Source organism: Netta rufina (genome assembly GCF_964035555.1).
Source record: "Netta rufina genome assembly, chromosome: 27".
In the NCBI taxonomy this organism is placed as follows: domain Eukaryota; kingdom Metazoa; phylum Chordata; class Aves; order Anseriformes; family Anatidae; genus Netta; species Netta rufina.
This window is the reverse complement of record NC_140151.1, coordinates 385904-402688: the sequence shown is the minus strand read 5'-3', so window position 1 is coordinate 402688 and position 16785 is coordinate 385904. Positions and strand designations below refer to the sequence as shown.

The window sequence follows — 16785 nt, the reverse complement described above, 5'->3', positions numbered from 1 at the left end:
TTACTCGTTCAGGCACTTTGACTCTTTTTTTAGTCTTTTTACAGGAAAATGTTTTTTGACTGTTTCAGAATTAAACAACCTGTCCTGGGTTTTTATTTTGCATTGCAGTGGATTTTAGCTGTAGACTTAAATTATTTTTAACATACAGAGAATCTTAGCAGTTTTGACAAGGGGGAAGTGCATAATACATAAGGCATCTAAAACTTGTAATAAACTAGGTTACTGGTGAACTGCAGCTCACTGGAATTTTGGTTTCGGGGCTCCATTCAGCTAGTTTATCAGCTATGTAAAAGTTAAAGTGCACATACACCATACTTAGGGCTTCTTAAGAATTTTAGACAGATTTTCCCAAGGCAGACATTTTTCAAGTGCTTTTAAGTTTTAAGCAAAAATGACTGTATAACTGCTCTGGCCTGTGATTGGCTTCCAGTTTTCCTGTTTCTTCCGATTTCCTAGGAGTAGCCTTTGTGTGTGGTGCAGACATGGATGCACATAGTTACAGAATTTGAGACAAAAAGAAAAGAGATATGTAGCCTACCTCTTTGCTAAAAGTTGTCTTAACTCTGAAAATATTTCTGATTCATTTTCCTGTTCTTTTTTACCTGTTTGTTGCTGACTATTGTTGCAGTACTTTAGAATACAAATGACGTAGTTTTAGATTTTGTGGAATAATAATTTATTTAAAATACACTCTCTCATTATATTTTGTCTTATGCTAAATTTAGCATGTACATTTATATTCTGAGTCTGAACAACCTGAAGGATTATCAGGTTTCTGCTGAGAAGGATTTTTAAAATATTGGTGCTAATGGCATGTCTCTTGTCTTACTCTCCTTTTTTTTCCTCAGGACTATTTTCCTAGTGTTGCTGTTTTCTCAGTATGCCAGAAACGTCAAATTTCCCTTACCCATTTACAAATCCAAGAAAGGATGGACAGCTTATAGGCTGCAGCTTTTTAAGATGTTCCCTGTAAGTAGTTGAACTGTTTCTTCAGTTGGCAAAAGTAAACCAATTTATGTTTTGGGGCTTTTTTCTTGATTTTAATTTTTCTAGATAGTACAGTAGATCACAAAGCTGAGATAAAAGCTTAAATGTGCTTGTGAGGAACTTAACTAAATGGCTTATTTGCAACAGGAAATAGTCTCGTAGTTTTACTAGATAACATTCTGGCATTCGTATCTAATGAGGAGCTGCTGGAGTGATGAAGATGAGGGAGGGGAAGGAAGGGGATAGAAAAGGAGGTAGGCTTGTGCATGTAGTGAAAGCCAAAATGGTGCCCTTCAAAAAAAGGAATGGCAAGATCATTATCTTTTAGTTTTATGAAAGCAGTACTCTGTTTCTCCATGTGAAAGACTTCCTTGTATTTCTGTGTTAACGTAGACTTAATTCACTTGTTCATGTAAGTGCCCATTTGGAGACTTATCCATTTGTTACGGGAGAGAATAATTACTCTAATTGTAAAAAAAAGTGCTTTTGTAACAGCACTTTTATTAGAGGAAAAAGATACTCAGTGGATCTATTACAGGGTTAACTGCTTGTTCAGATTTAAAATATCACTTAAGATTGCACACTTCAGATGTGCGCGCAATAGTCTGTGTAGAAACTGCTATTGGTGAATATTGCCAATTATAGTTTATTCTAAACAGCTTCTTTTTTTATATTCTTTCACAGATTATTTTAGCGATTTTGGTGTCATGGCTGCTTTGTTTCATCTTCACTGTGACAGACGTCTTTCCCCCTGACAGTTCAAAGTACGGCTTCTATGCTCGCACAGATGCCCGACGAGGAGTGCTGTTGGTAGCTCCATGGTTCAAAGTTCCTTATCCTTGTAAGTATGTCTGTTTTTAAGGGCTGTTTTCTTCTAATAGTTGGCCTATGAGTATCATTTGTGTTCTTCTTAGAAACCCTGCTATCTTTTTCTCAGTACTATATTTAGATTCAGGGCAACATACGCTTGTTTTTTTCCCCTTCTTTTGCTCTTTAATGTCATACCTTAAGGTCTCACACAGGAAAGACCAAGACTCTGAAGCCTGAACTTGTAAGGTTTAGCTAGGTAACTCTTGACTCCTAATAATGAGGTCGTGACTTTATGTGTAACATGGGTTTGCATGTAATGGTTGACTTATCTCTATGTGTTGATATTGCGGGTAACTGCTGTTAATGTTATACTATAAGAAAGATATATTGTTATAACTCCTGCAGAGAGCTACTGAAATCATTGATTCTTGTTGTCAAAGGAATCAGTAGTGTATGGAGTTTTTCCAACTTAATACGCTTCCCCTGTCCCCAAACACACCTGTTCTTGAATTAGGACGAACGTTAGGCAACTGCACAAAAACGTCCTGGCTTCCAGAAGTGTTGTTAGAATTGGGCTTATGGAAAAGCCAAAGGATACTAGTTAATGCTTATCAAAGGAAAAAAGGAATTGGAAAACAGCGCAAAATGCTTTATGTGACATCTTCATTGGTTTTATTCTTTTGCTCTAATTGTGAAGCTGTTAAAGGCTGTTTCTTAGGACATAAGATAGAATTGTACAACTCATTTGTGCTGCTCAGAAATAAACATCATCATAATAGAATAACATTCTTCTGGAATAGAAATTATGAATACCACTAGATCTTAATGAAGAGCTTCATTGTGGTTTTCCATATACTTTGATTCTGATTAGCTCTTAGGAGAAACCACTTCTAAAGCATTACTTGCAAAATGTATAATAGAAGGTTTTGGGAAAGAAGAGGGAGAAAACTTCTCTCCACCCTGATTAGACCTTTCTTATTTGTAAAGCCTTGTTCATTCACGTTTGTGTGACTTAAAGTCCCTTTTGTTGTGAGAGGCTCTTCTATTTCAAAGAGATAAAAAGCATCAAGGCAATTGCTGTGGAAAACCTGCCAAGCTTTTCTACAGGCTTAAATTAATCTTACTTTCCCTTCTACAAAAATTTGGAATTGGAAGGTGTTTATGCAGTTATCATAGCTGGCTGTTGGATCTTGTCTTTGTTTGGTAGACTAAACTTGCAACCAAAGACTGAGTTTTCAGAGCAACAATAATTAAGTCGCATTTGCCTCACTGATCTGAATTATTGTTGGCTTTTTTCTTTTTTTTTCCAAACAGTAGTTAAATTCCTTCCTTCTGCACATGAGGAATCTTTTTGGTAGGGTTTAGGGTTTTGGTTGTGTTTATTTTATTTTTTTTTTCCCCCCAAGCATGATCAAAGCAGTTAGTTAGGCATTTATTCCTTTACTCCTTTAATCTAATTGAACTTGCCAGGCTGTGTTACTGTTAAGGGAATTTGTTGATTCCATTAAGGATTAAAGAATTGCCATATGTTTTGATATCTACATTGCTTTCTGTGGCATGAGAGATTTCAGTTTTCTTTTCTTCACAGTTCAGTGGGGACTGCCAACAATTTCAGCTGCTGGAGTTATAGGAATGCTTAGTGCAGTTGTTGCTAGCATTATTGAATCAATAGGAGATTACTATGCCTGTGCCAGGTTGTCATGTGCTCCTCCTCCACCTATTCATGCAATAAACAGGTACGTCAAAAAAAATTCACATATATACATTTTTCAGTATCTTACACTACTTTTTAAAAACTTATTTAACCCCCTCAGGAGAAGACAGGAATGTGCTCTCAGATTAAGTGTTAAAGTTTGGTCAAACATAAGGACCAAGGATTTGAAATGGAAGACGCAACAGTCATGTTGAACTCTTGATTCAAATGTAACATTGAAAAACTAGTCCCATTCCTGCTGGAGTCTGAGGAACTTAGTAGTACAATTTCAGTGAGGACAGAACTCAAATCAGTTCTGGAATCAGCGTAGCTTGTTGAATTCACCTGAAGCATGATTTTAGAAATAAGAACAGCTCTAATTTTAACTTTAATTATTTTGTAATTTCCTTTTTTTTTTTTTTTTTTTAAGAACAAGGGTATCTTAAGACAAATTAAACAGAACCCAAGGTGTTTTTCCAGGTGTATTGGAGCTTGAAATGTGAATTAGAAAATCTTGTGCAGATGCCTGAATAGGCACGACAGTCATGAAGCACCATCTGAAGTGAACCTACACTAATACAAGTTTGACATTTTTTTTTGTTTGTGAATTACAGAGGGATTTTTATTGAAGGTCTCTCCTGTGTTTTGGATGGAGTATTTGGGACAGGGAATGGATCCACTTCTTCCAGCCCTAACATTGGCGTCTTGGGCATCACAAAGGTATGTTCTTTACCTTGATGTCAGTGGTCAGTGACTTGAGTATTTTATCTCCTCTGGTGGTTGGCTTATGCCATTTTCACATTTCACAGCATAATCCTCTTCTGCAAAATAGTATTTTGTGCAGACAAAATTCACAGAGTACTCTGAATTCATGTAACTTTCTGTACTAGACCTTGTCTAATAGAAATCCATTCTAGATAAGGACCCCAAAAATCTTGTTCTTTCAAAGTAAATAGCGTTTAGAAAATGTACGTAAAGCAGATGATACTAAATAAACTGTCCTTCTGAAAAACAAGTAAGTATTCTAAGGCTCAATGGTGTGGTTTTTTTTTGGTTTTTTTTTTTGAGGCACAAACACTATTGACAGTATAGAAATTGATATTTTTTGGATGTCTAGACTCTGTTAGCAACTCTAGAGGACTGACTGTTTCTAGTGTCTCACTTCATACACAAAATAAAATGGAAACTGAGATCTGTAGGTCTTACCCACAACTGTATTAGGACATGACACTGACACAACTAGAACTGAAGATCTGGTAAAAGTAACTTCGAATTACATGTATGCTAAATATGTCTCCACTGTGATAGGTTTTTAAACCACTGAGCATGCTTAGGGGAATGCATATTTTTGGGGATGTTATTTAGCAAAATATTTAAGCACTTGAGAAATTTGTTCACACACTAAACTGCATGTGTGTGCTTGAATGCCCTGTTGAACTGAGAGACCTTGGACTGCAGAGAGATTTGCTTGGCATTGTTAATTTAACTGTGTTAAGAAATACTGGCAAAATTGGTAAGATAATTTACGTTGCAAATATGTACAGTTTGCTGTGTATTTGGTTTGTAAGCTCTAAATCTGTCTAATGAATACAAGATATAAAATGCATGCACTCCGCTTAAAATAACTCGTCCCCCTTGCTTAATCTAATATAGATGATGAATTTATCTTCAGCCATTTTTTTTCTGCACAAAGGATGGCTTTGTTTGCTTTTGGAATAAAATATAAATAGTAATAGCACCATCTGCTGTCTGTATAAGTCTTCCTTTGAGTTGTTGGTGGAAATTTCCTAGAAGAAATTTGCTAGAAAAATCCTTAAAGAAAGGTTTATTCTGTTCTGCTCTCTGTGTTATTCACTTCATATTTATATGAATTAACAGTGCTTTTTTATTAAGAGTCCACAGAAATGAGCATGTATTTTGCTTTGAAAAAAGCAAAAGAACTAATGTTAAGCTGGCAGCTGTTATAGAGAACAGAGTTAACTACAGTTAGGTTTGTTCAGAGAGTGTGATGGAAAAGTGAGTAAGCCTTTTCCAGGATTGCACAGTTGGATTGCTGTGTCCTGTTTTCCTGGTTGAACATCTGTCACTAAAACTCTAATAGTTTTGCAACTTCAATTTATATAAAAACAGATTTTTACTACTTTGATACTCTGCTGTTTATTTGTGAGAAACTATCTCCTGTGTTCATGAGCAAAAAGACTATATAGTCCCAGTGATCCCATTATACTGATGCAACGTTTGAGAAGGCATATACTTTGCTTCAAATCAGTATATGGTTACATTTTAGAATTTAAATATGAGGCTTTTACTGGATGGTAATACTGCAAAGTCCTTGGGCTAGTCTGTGAGTGAATTATAGTAGATGAGAGGGTAATCGATGAAAATGCATTTGTTGGGCCAAAATTATAGTCAGCTTATGCCATAATACTGATGATGATCTGTAAGGAACTAAGTACCATATCCTTATTCATGCACTCCAAAATAATTACTTAAAGAATGTGTACAAGTTCCTTGGAATAATTAAATATTTTGAGCTATATGCTGACTAAGACGCTTTCAGTAGCTTTTAAAACTCTATTGGAGCTTAATCTATTTTGCTTGTAGAGAATGATGATTTGCATAAACCAGTCGCTGTCATTATTTTTCTTTTTTTAAAGAATCTGCCTGTTTTATACAGCAAGTTAATTTTAGAACAAGGTTATTGTTGATCATAAGGAAATGAGTGTTTTTATTTAAATAGGGAAAGTTGTAGGCCAACTCACTGTTCTACTGAAACGCCAGAATTTACTGTCTAGCTTCTTTTTGTAGGTGAACATGTCTGATCTAACAGTTAAACAGTGAAAAATATAGGAGGAATAATTTTACCCTAAAAATGGCTAGTATATTTTTTTTTTTCTTGGTATAACTTATTTAGCTCAGTCACACATGATTAACAAATTAACATCAGCTTTTCTTTGGAGCATAGTAATCTCTAAAAGACAGACCTACAAAGAGCTTTGCTAGTAGTACCTACGTTATCAGCGTAACAAAATTGTTGTTGTTGTTTCTAGTGGACCTCTTAAGCAAATACAACACTATTTAAAATATTGAACATTCAGGTTTACCAACTACTAATACTACATAATGCCAGACAACTACTACCCTGAAGTCTGAATGCTTAAATTGGGAAGGAAGTGCAGACACTTGCTTTCGGTGGTAGCATGGCCATGATTTGCATATGAAGCAAATTCAGTTCTGATCTTGGTGGAATATTATAAAATCACTTGATAATTTATCTAGAAAGGCTACATCTGCTTCAAGTGAACTACGTGGAAGATGATTTATAGATAGAGATACATTATTCTTGTGTAAAAGGGCAGCAACACATGGTATTATTTTGTTGTTGTTTGCACTACAGTTGATCCGTTTGCAATCACTCCTAGTTATTGTTGGTTTATTTTTTTTATTGTAGACGGGACCATGCCACAATTCATGGTTATATTGGCTATAGCAGACAAAGATGGTTTTGTTAACGTTAATGAAAACAAAGTCAAACGAAGTTTTATGTTAGAACTGGACTGCAGCCATGTTACAGCTGAGTCCTCCAAGACATTTGCAAAGGGTCTGCAGCTTGTGTTTTAACACTGCAAAAATATATGGGGAAGCTTGAAAAGAAGCTTTGAATCTGAAAGGGAATAATAAAATAAGATGCAAGGCACAAAGTTGGACAAAGTACAAACTTTTTCCAGTGTGCTTTCCTTTTTGTTCTCGTGCAGGTTGGAAGTCGCAGGGTTATACAATATGGAGCAGCCTTCATGCTCTTGCTTGGGATGGTTGGCAAGTTCAGTGCTCTCTTTGCATCGCTGCCTGACCCTGTGCTTGGTGCCCTCTTTTGTACTCTCTTTGGTAACGTATGGTTTTTGCTCCTCTTTGTGTATTCTGTGGCAATATCTTTTTACTCTAGTGCTGCATTTATCTTACCTCCCCCCCCCCCACCCCCCCCCATGAAAAAGTCTAAAAGCTGAGATGTGTACTATTTTTTTTTTTTTTTTAATTTAGGGATGATTACAGCTGTGGGTCTGTCAAACCTCCAGTTCATAGATTTAAATTCTTCTCGCAATCTGTTTGTACTTGGATTTTCCATTTTCTTTGGGCTTGTCCTCCCAAGCTATCTCAAACAAAATCCACTGGTGACAGGTATGTGTTTCTGTTCATTTACATGAAGCGTATTTTTACCTAATATTGATATACAAAGTAGATACAAGTACAAAGTAAATAAGAGGAAAACAAAATATTGCAGAGACAATAAAAGCTATAGGTAAGAAGGCGGGTACATTCAGAGGAAAATTATTTTGGATCTTGACAGCTGAGTTGATTGTTTCAGTGTGATACGTCTCAAGTTGTCTTGCTTTATTTGGATAAAATTGTGGAGCAATGCAAGGACACAGTTGCCAGCTGGACTGGAAAGGTGAATCTGAGTTTTAAATAATGTCAAAAGAGGAAGGGGAAATACCAAATTAGAACTTGAAAACTGGAAATGTTTTCATTTTCGAACATTCTTTGTCTCTCTAGACATGCTTTGAGCCTGAATTTTAATGAACTTGATTCAGACTGTTGGCAAATCTGCAGATTTATTGAATCTATGGAGAAGCGGTTTTGTTTTTGATTTTTTTTTAATACTACCTCCTCAATAGTGGTTATGACAGTGTTATTTTAATCCACATGTATTATATCATGAAAATTTTCCTTTTCTATTTTGAAGTTTTCTATATAATTTCAGTTATACAGTTGTCTGTGGTTGAAACTTAAACAGTATTTCATGACATTTTTAAAAGCAGCTGAAAATTCATGGAATTTTTGGAAATAAGGGGTCCCTGTGGTGGACCATATTAGTTTAAAGTTCTCCCACATTAAATTAATAGGATGTACATATATATGTTAAAAATTCAAATACTAATTTTTTTTTTCCTTCCTGTTCCTCTAGGAATAACAGGCATTGATCAAGTATTAAATGTTCTTCTCACTACAGCCATGTTTGTTGGTGGCTGTGTTGCATTTATTTTGGATAATACCATTCCAGGTCAGCATATGAACTTGTAATTTTACTTGAAATAATGACTCTTGTACTGAATTATGATAGTACTTCATTTCAAGGAATGCAGGACATGAGGAAGTGATTGCCGCTTTTATTCTATTTTTAAACACCTTCCGTAGACCACTTCGTTCCTGTGTGCTTCAGTTTCCTTGATAATGCTTTGAATCTTGTTCAAGTTAAGGACTTCATCTTCTTTAAAGATAGAAGATAACTGGGGAAAAAAAAAATGAAACCAGAGGAGAATTATTCAGAAAATACAGTAAAAATATTTTAGGATCCAAACCTGCTTCCATTCATTTGAGAGCAAAAGTTTGCCTCAAATTCCAAATATATACTAAAACAGACACTCGCTATTTCCAATATTTTTTCCCTTTTTTCTACCTCTGAGGATTCTAGGTCTTTTCCAGTGCTTTGCTGAGACTTGAGGCTTGCTTTCTTTCTTCTCTTACCTCAATTACATGTGTGTGTGTCTGTGTATGTATAAATCTATATGTGTACCTATTATTTATTTATTTATTTTACTTTTAGGAAGCCCTGAAGAAAGAGGAATAAGGAAATGGAAGAAAGGGGTTGGTAAAGGAAGCAAGTCACTGGATGGCATGGAAACATATGATTTGCCCTTTGGCATGAACTTCATTAAAAAATACAGGTGTTTCAGCTTCCTGCCCATCAGCCCTACCTTCATGGGTTACACGTGGAAAGGCTTCAGGAAAAGCAGCAACTGCAGGAGTTCAGATGAAGACTCAGAAGCTGCAGTATAGCCTTAGTTGAAATTATATTATCTAGTTGTAGTAAGAGATGTATTTGCAGTTTCTTGCTGATTAAGAAGCATTAAAATATATGTTTTGTATATCTGCGTTTAAATTCTGGAACCAGAGCTGAGACGGATTTAAAAAAAAAAAAAAAAAAAAGCTTTCCTGTTGTGGGTGGTGGTAGCCAGATCTAGTGTCTCTGAGTCAAATTTGCAAATACTCCTGTTTGATTTTTTTTTCCAGAAACTACAGATACCTGTATACACAAATCTGTTTATTTAAAATGGGGCTTAGATTCCTGAAGTATTTAAGTGCTATGGAAAATTTTACTTTTTGTGGTGATTTTAAGTCACTGATGCTGCCAGTTTGGCTTATTCATTGCTTGTAACGTTAGTTATGCCATAAAATTTGGTTCCTATGGAGGAAAAAAAATCTAATTATGTCTAATCACAAATATTGTTTTCTAACCACTGATTTGCACATTCCATACTTTCTGATCCCTGGAAACCAGACTGAATTTATACTGGCAAATCATAAGAGTATTTTTCAAATTACTTGATAGTTCAGTTAGATGTCCAGTGTTAGGACAGAAGTTTCCATTTGCATGTGAAAATTATGACCGACTTTCGTTAGCTTGTTGCTTTAGAAGATACCACTCACTTCTTGTCAGTTTGCATTTTTAAATGTTTTCTGCCTGGCTTTTAACTACCTAACTGGTGTCCAGGCATAGGTTTTCTTTGAAGGGCCTTATGTAGCTTGAGTTTTGTAGAGATAAGAGACTTAACTTCAGATGGGACCTGATAACTGTTCTTATAGCAAAACGCATGTATCCAGCTAGATGTTTTCTGAACAAAAACAGTAATTAGTTAAACGGTTCTAAGCAATTAACATCTGTATACATACAGCTTTTCCTGTGGGGAAAACCAGATAGTCAAATTGCAGCCAGCGTTTGCTGGTATGGATCTGTGTAAAACTTTCTTGTTTGGATGTTGAGAGCCAGTGCTGCCTATGAATGGCTTCTGTTGCATTGCCTAATTTTTTCCCTCTTTTGTGGGATTACTACAAAAGCTTGCTACTTCCAGAGAGGTGAACTTAAATGACAGAGACACTACATTTGATGTCCTCATCCACTGGGTGGTTTAACGGGTATTGGGTCCAATCAGGACACCATTCAGATTTTTTTTTCCTGGAATAGTCTCAGTTCTGATGTTATGTGAGTGTTCATGTTTGTCATGCATTCATAATTAAAAGTTTTATTCATGTTTAATGTTCTTACTATTGCAAGTTAGTTTTAGACTTCAGTGTGGCCCCAAAAGCATTTTTAAGCTGTGGAGATCATCAGGGAAATGTAGTGTAATGTAATTTCAAGGCCAGTATGCTCTACGGTGCTTGCATTTTGTATTCCTGGAAAAACGTAACAGTAGATCCTGTAATTCACTAATATATTTATCAAAGTTTGACTACTGGACAGGAGCGCAGGAACTCTGTTTTCTCTGAGTCTACTTCCACGTGAATGTTACTGGTTATTGAAGCATGGAAGGGTTGGGGTGGGGAGGGCAAGGAAAGAGCTTAATGGATCAGTACTGAATAGTGTAGGATCAGAATGATTCCATTGATATCCTTTTCAGCATGTCATGGCTGTTTCCAGAAACTATTTTATGCCGCTTTTTCCGTAACAAAGCATGTGTGTGTCCCTGCTTTAGGGAACTTTCAGTAGTTTGCAGTTTCGGTGTCAGTTGGACTATCTCGAAAGCTGGTCGGAAGAGTTATTGTGTCATAGACAAAGGTTAGTTTGCCTGTGAAACTAAGTCATTTTTATCATTTGAAATTTTGCTCTTTGGGTAGTGAGGTGTTAGATTTCCACATCCACTTGCAAATAGTTTGAGTGCAGAAACCTCTAATTAGTAATACAAAGCTTCCAAATTTCCCAAATTTATGTGCAACCAAAGATGTGCGGGAGAGATGGAAGAGTTAAGAATAAGTAAATAAACTAAAAATGGAAACAAACAAAAAAAGACACCTGTATATGGTGGTTATTATCATGTAAAATGCCAAAGTTGATTATCTTTAAAATGTTGAGAGAGGCAAAGTTTTGGTATTTAGAACAGTGCCACCTTGTAAATACTGAAGTGTTTCAGTTCCAGTGATGCTGTGAACTGAGACAGCTGTGTTGTGAGGCTTTTCTAATCTTTTCCCCAAAATATTCTTTTGACAACATGAATGCTTACACACTGAAGAGGTCAGATGATGAGAAATAGCATTTTATCTTCTCTCATCTTTGGCTGGAGTAAAGCTGTACGTTTTCTGTATTGCCTGAATTGAGCATGTCAGAAAGAATTGCCGAGACGATTTGTGGCACTTAAGTTATGGCAACGACTCCAAGGATTTTTTCTTTCTTCGTGGGGCAGAATACCACCCTTTTCTTGCAGCGTAGGAAAGACTATCCAAATAGGTGAAGTCAGATTACTCTGTCAAACTTGGATTTAATTCTTTCTCAACTTTTGGTTTTGCCGTACTGATTCTGTTGACTGTGTGAGAAGTGCAGTAGTGTTTAGCTGGCATGCTTTGCTTTTCTTGCCACTTAACATGGTAACACTAAAATAAGTAGTTGTAGTTAGCAGTCATTTTTGTAACCAAATTTGTTATCACGTGTAACAACACTGTCAATCTTACTAAAAACATTAATGGTTAAAGATGGGCCTCAATTTTGCAGTGGAGATCTGCTGAAGCACCTGTAATGTATAGGGAAAGGTTATGATGAAGTTAGTGGTGGTACCCTGGACATGCAGGGAGTGTTCTGATACATCTGCTGCATCTCAAATATTTATATTAAAGCACGCATCTCTTCAGTGGTTTGAGGTGAGCAAAGGACAGAACTGATACATAATTCGCCTTGGAAAGAGAAGCTCCCCTTTCTCTTTCTGATGCATCTGAAACAGTCCCAGAGAAGATGCAAATGCAATGCTTACTTTTCTTTGCGATGGAAATGCTCAGAATTGCCCCCATTTTTGTACAGTTGTGGCAGGCAATTGCAGACCCTAAGTACTACTCCCATGTACACTTTTCTACATTTGAGTCCTAGAGTGGCTGTTGTGAAATATGCTTACCTGGAAGAGCAAAGTTTGCAGTCTGAGCTGCTGTGCAGTTGTTGCTGGCAGATGTGTTGCAGAGGGTTAACTTGCAGTTTTGAAAAGCATTTAAATTCTTTGTTTTAGCTGTTTACATCTAGGATTTGATGTGTAAAGGTGGCTGGATATAGAAGTATGTCAGTAAATGCAATACTGTACTTTTTCTATAGGTAATTGCCTGCCTTTCAAATTGCTGTGTTGAGCAAAACCACATACAGAAGACAACACCTCAGAGATGAGTTAAGAGGCAATGAGATGTTTCAACCAAACTTTAAGATGGAAGGGCAAATATTCATGGTAGAAATATCATTTTGTCATATCTAAGATGGTATAAATGTATGCAAAACAACGTAACTTGGGACTTTTGTAATTGATATTCTATTGTATTTTTTTAAGTTAAATTAAGAATTCTTGCTAACATGTTTAAACACTTTTTCTAAAGCAAATACTTGCAAATTATACCTTTAGAAATTTAGGTTTCATAGCGAACTCAGCTATGATTAATGTTGTCATATTAGAATGTGTTGGCAGAGGAACTTAATCAGTTACCTCACTCAGAAAGTTCAAACTTAAACCCAGAATTTGCTTTATGCCTTTTAATACTGACTTTAAATATGGCAACTTGGTTTGTACATGAATATTGCAGTATTTTATTTCCATATATTAAAAAATAACATTTCCACTCAGGATAATTACCACAGTTCTCCTGGGAGGGAGTGGTATGATTGTCATGACAATGTCATGTGATGGTAGAATTTCTTCATTGACGAATCTATAGTAGTTGTGTATACTTTATTTACCCATGTTTATGTTTCTACCAAAAACTGAAGGGTTTCTTTACTGTTCATCTCCCTACTGAGATCTTGATACTCCCAATGCAGAATTAGCACTTGCAAACTGAAATCCTTGGTACTATTTATACCACAAGGAGCATCAGTCAAGTGAGACTGGACCAGTCAATTATGTATTCTTAACAAAAGGTGTCGAAAATTGTGTAATTTGTGGTATAAGCAGCACTACAGGCACATGTGGTGTAATAACAGCCAGCTTCTAATGGTTTCAGTTAGCCATTGGATGTTTATACAATCTAAACCAACTTGTGCTTAACATATGTGTATCAATGTAGAAAATGCATGTGACAGACCAGCACAGCAAACAGTGTTTCTTTTATGTGGCCTTCTTAAACCATAACCCACTTTTTTTTTTTTTTTTTTTTTTTTTTTGGGGGGAGGGGGGGAGTAAGTGGGTCACTTTTTTTTTTTCCAAAAAAAAAAAAAACAAAAACATCCCACTGGGTACATATTTCTTAGTATTTCTTGCCAAGGCCAACAGCCTTTTTGGGGCATGGGATGACAGATACTCCATGCTCTCATGTTTCTGTAGCTATGGTAAGTCATTACAGTATTGGAGGAGGCCACAAGTTTGCCAGTGTTTAGCTTCTGCCCATGAGTCTATACAGCTTAGTGCTGGGCTGCTTTTAAGTATTGGGGATTTGTGTTCAGAAACATACAAAATATTCCTGTCTAGTTCTAATTCGATTGTGACTGTGCATTGCCATCCATACATACTGATATGAGAGAGAGATTTAGAATTGCCTTGTGTATTATCTGGCATTTACTACATCTTTCCAGGTAAGTCATCTTGCTGCCAGTCCAAATTATTGTACTTTGTCTCTTTATAACAACCTTTGGCGTAACAAACTGTTCTTAGGCAGTGGGGATAAATATTTCTTTTTTCATGATATTTTGTGACTGACTTTGGCTGTAAAACTTTCTGTTAAACAGCAAGAGGGTTTTTTTTTTTTTCTGAGATGTGTAATTCTTTTATGGAGTTTTTTAATTTCATATTTTTTCTAACATTGCTTCATTAAACAAATATTTAAAAATGTAATATTTGGACCAGATGTTGTGAATAATAGTAGATAAAGCTATTTTATTCTGTATTTTTAAAGCTGTTCAGTATAAATAAATGCGGGCATAGATGCAACTCGGTGGCATGGTGTTATACTTGCTTTTAACATTGCTTTAAAAGGAGAATCAATATTTTGGGAATCCAGGTGATCTGAAGACCCACATCTCATCATAGCAACTGCCATCTGAAAAGACAACCCACAGACATCTGCCTGACACTTCCCGCTCAAGACACTTTAAATCTTCTTGATTTATGTGGAAGAGGCATCATATACAATGTGTGTGTCTTAGACCAGTTTAGGCAGCCAAGGAGCAGACAAACTTGATATAAAGGCAATTCCATAGCACTGATGTGTGGCTGAGCAGTGTCCATGAAGTAACTTCTAGTAACCGATTTCCTAACAAAAATAAATCCCACAACCTTCAAGTTCACTTGGAAAGTTTCACTGAGCAGCATCTTTGAGTGACTCTGTAGTTACGAATATGAGCAACAACAAAGTGTTAATAGCAGGGAAATAGCCTCTGGTTTTGTAAAGCCTTAGGGTTGGGAGTTTGTCTACATTTTTGCCCTTTCTTTAGCAATCTGCAGCCAAAGCGAAATCTCTTGGGGCCCCTTGTCAGGATTGCTGCTTGGCCAAAACAGTCTGCAGGGGTAGTAGGCACACTGACAGTGTATTTGGAGATGTGAGCTGTCTTCTCAGGCAGAATTTAAAGACAAACACGCTTTGCATCACTCTACTTCTTCAGCAACATTTAAAAACAATAAGCTGAATATCACCTTGCCTTATCTCCACCCATTTAATGAACTTGGATGTTTTAGCTGGGGTCATCATACTAGATCCCTAATGTTAGCTGGATTACCAGTGATGTTCAGTGGCTACTTATGGCAAATTAGGAGCTGAAATGTCTCTCAGAGTACAAACACAGCATCTTCAGTCATCTGTCAGCTTTCAAGGTGTCTGAACAACCACTGATTTTAAGAGGAATTAAAGCCTGTAATTACTTGCGTGCCTAACTCACAGCACCAGTCTGAAAACTGCATAGACCAGTGGGCAACAGAAGGAAAGAAAAATGGTAAAAAGTCACCTAAAGCAAGAGCTGGGCTGGATTTGTATCTACAAGCTACAATGACAATCACTGATCTCAATCTCAATCCTTTGACTGGGTCAGAGCTCTGAAAATACTTGGGTTTCTTCCTTGTGTCTTGTCTGAATCAAAATTTAGCATCAGCTGCAGCAGCTCAGAAAGGAGGGCTTTACGCTGCGCAGCATCTCAGAAGTATCTTAAGAATGACTGAGACATTTGGTTTATTCTGAAATGGAGACAGCAACCACGTTGTGAAGAAATACACATTAGGTATGATCAGAATCCCTTAGACAAGCACATCTTTTTCCATCTGCTTCCTGGAGGCTGTGTAACAGCTAGCAGATGCTCCCGAATTAGCATGATTCCAAGTGCATAATATTGTTTGGTATTTACTGACAATTACCTTGGGGGTCTTAAAGTTGAAATAGGGGTAAGTGTGAAAGAAGTGAATTTGGATGCTTGCTCAGTCCAGGGGGAAATACTTGAATTTGGGAGTATTTTGGAGTGAATGCCCTACGCTTAGGTCCTCACCATCCTGCCTCACTTAATGGGAGTGGAAAAAAAACCTTCAAAATCAGAGGTTTAAAAGGCATCAGCCATCTACCCTGCATGCCATTTAACACAGAAATGCTGATTTAACCTGCGAAATGGGCACAGTGTACCTAATGGCAGACTTCAAAACCTCCTTTTCCAGTGAGATTTCTGGCAGCAGGAAGAGTTTGGGTTTGCTTGGGTTTGTCACAGCTGGAGGGACCATGGCAGGGCAGAGTTTTGGGACTATTTCTTTCACTTGGGTTTGCTCTCTCAGCTGCTGTGTGGGTGAGGTCTGCCTCCTGTCAGCACCTGCTGTGTTTGTGGCTTGGGAAGCTGTGTATGAAGACACTTAAATTCACCTCCCCTCCTGGGCCAACTAATTCCACGCTGCAGCTTCCATGTGGAAAGAGGAGTGGGATGAGAATGAGTGCCTCCATCTGGGCTCCATCCTACCCATGGTGGAGGCCACATGCATGCTAAGGGCGGCAAGCAGGTGCTACAAAATAAGGCTTTACCCCCACTTCTGCTACTTTGTGTCCGCACAGGTACCTGCAGCAAAACCCTACTTGCTTTTTCCCCCTTTTGTTTTTGCTCTGGTTGCTTTGGAGATAAACCCCAGTTTTGGGGGTTTGCACAGCACAGGCGGCTCTTCTCCATTGTGCAGTGTGGCCAGGCTCTCCCTGCCACAAAGGGCCTCTCATCTCTGCCAGCCCTTCAAGATGCTGCTGGAATATAAATAATAACACCCCCCCCCCCTTCCTGCCTGCTTTTGCAATGTCAGTGTTTTCCCCTAGCCAGATGGCTCCTCGTG

At 37.1% G+C, this 16785-nt stretch overlaps 1 protein-coding gene across 3 annotated transcripts in view; it reads left to right on the top strand.

Moving 5' to 3' along the window:
• The window catches only part of SLC23A2 (solute carrier family 23 member 2), a 57193-nt gene extending 43560 nt beyond the window's left edge, over window positions 1-13633 (top strand). For all 3 annotated transcript variants that reach the window (XM_084302440.1, XM_084302442.1, XM_084302441.1), the window contains 8 exons: window positions 849-969; window positions 1672-1828; window positions 3386-3533; window positions 4105-4210; window positions 7246-7375; window positions 7529-7666; window positions 8454-8549; window positions 9093-13633. In XM_084302440.1, coding sequence (XP_084158566.1) covers window positions 849-969; window positions 1672-1828; window positions 3386-3533; window positions 4105-4210; window positions 7246-7375; window positions 7529-7666; window positions 8454-8549; window positions 9093-9325 — 1129 coding nt within the window. In that variant the 3' untranslated portion in view covers window positions 9326-13633. The remainder of the gene's footprint in view (window positions 1-848; window positions 970-1671; window positions 1829-3385; window positions 3534-4104; window positions 4211-7245; window positions 7376-7528; window positions 7667-8453; window positions 8550-9092) is intronic.
• Window positions 13634-16785: the final 3152 nt, after the last annotated feature.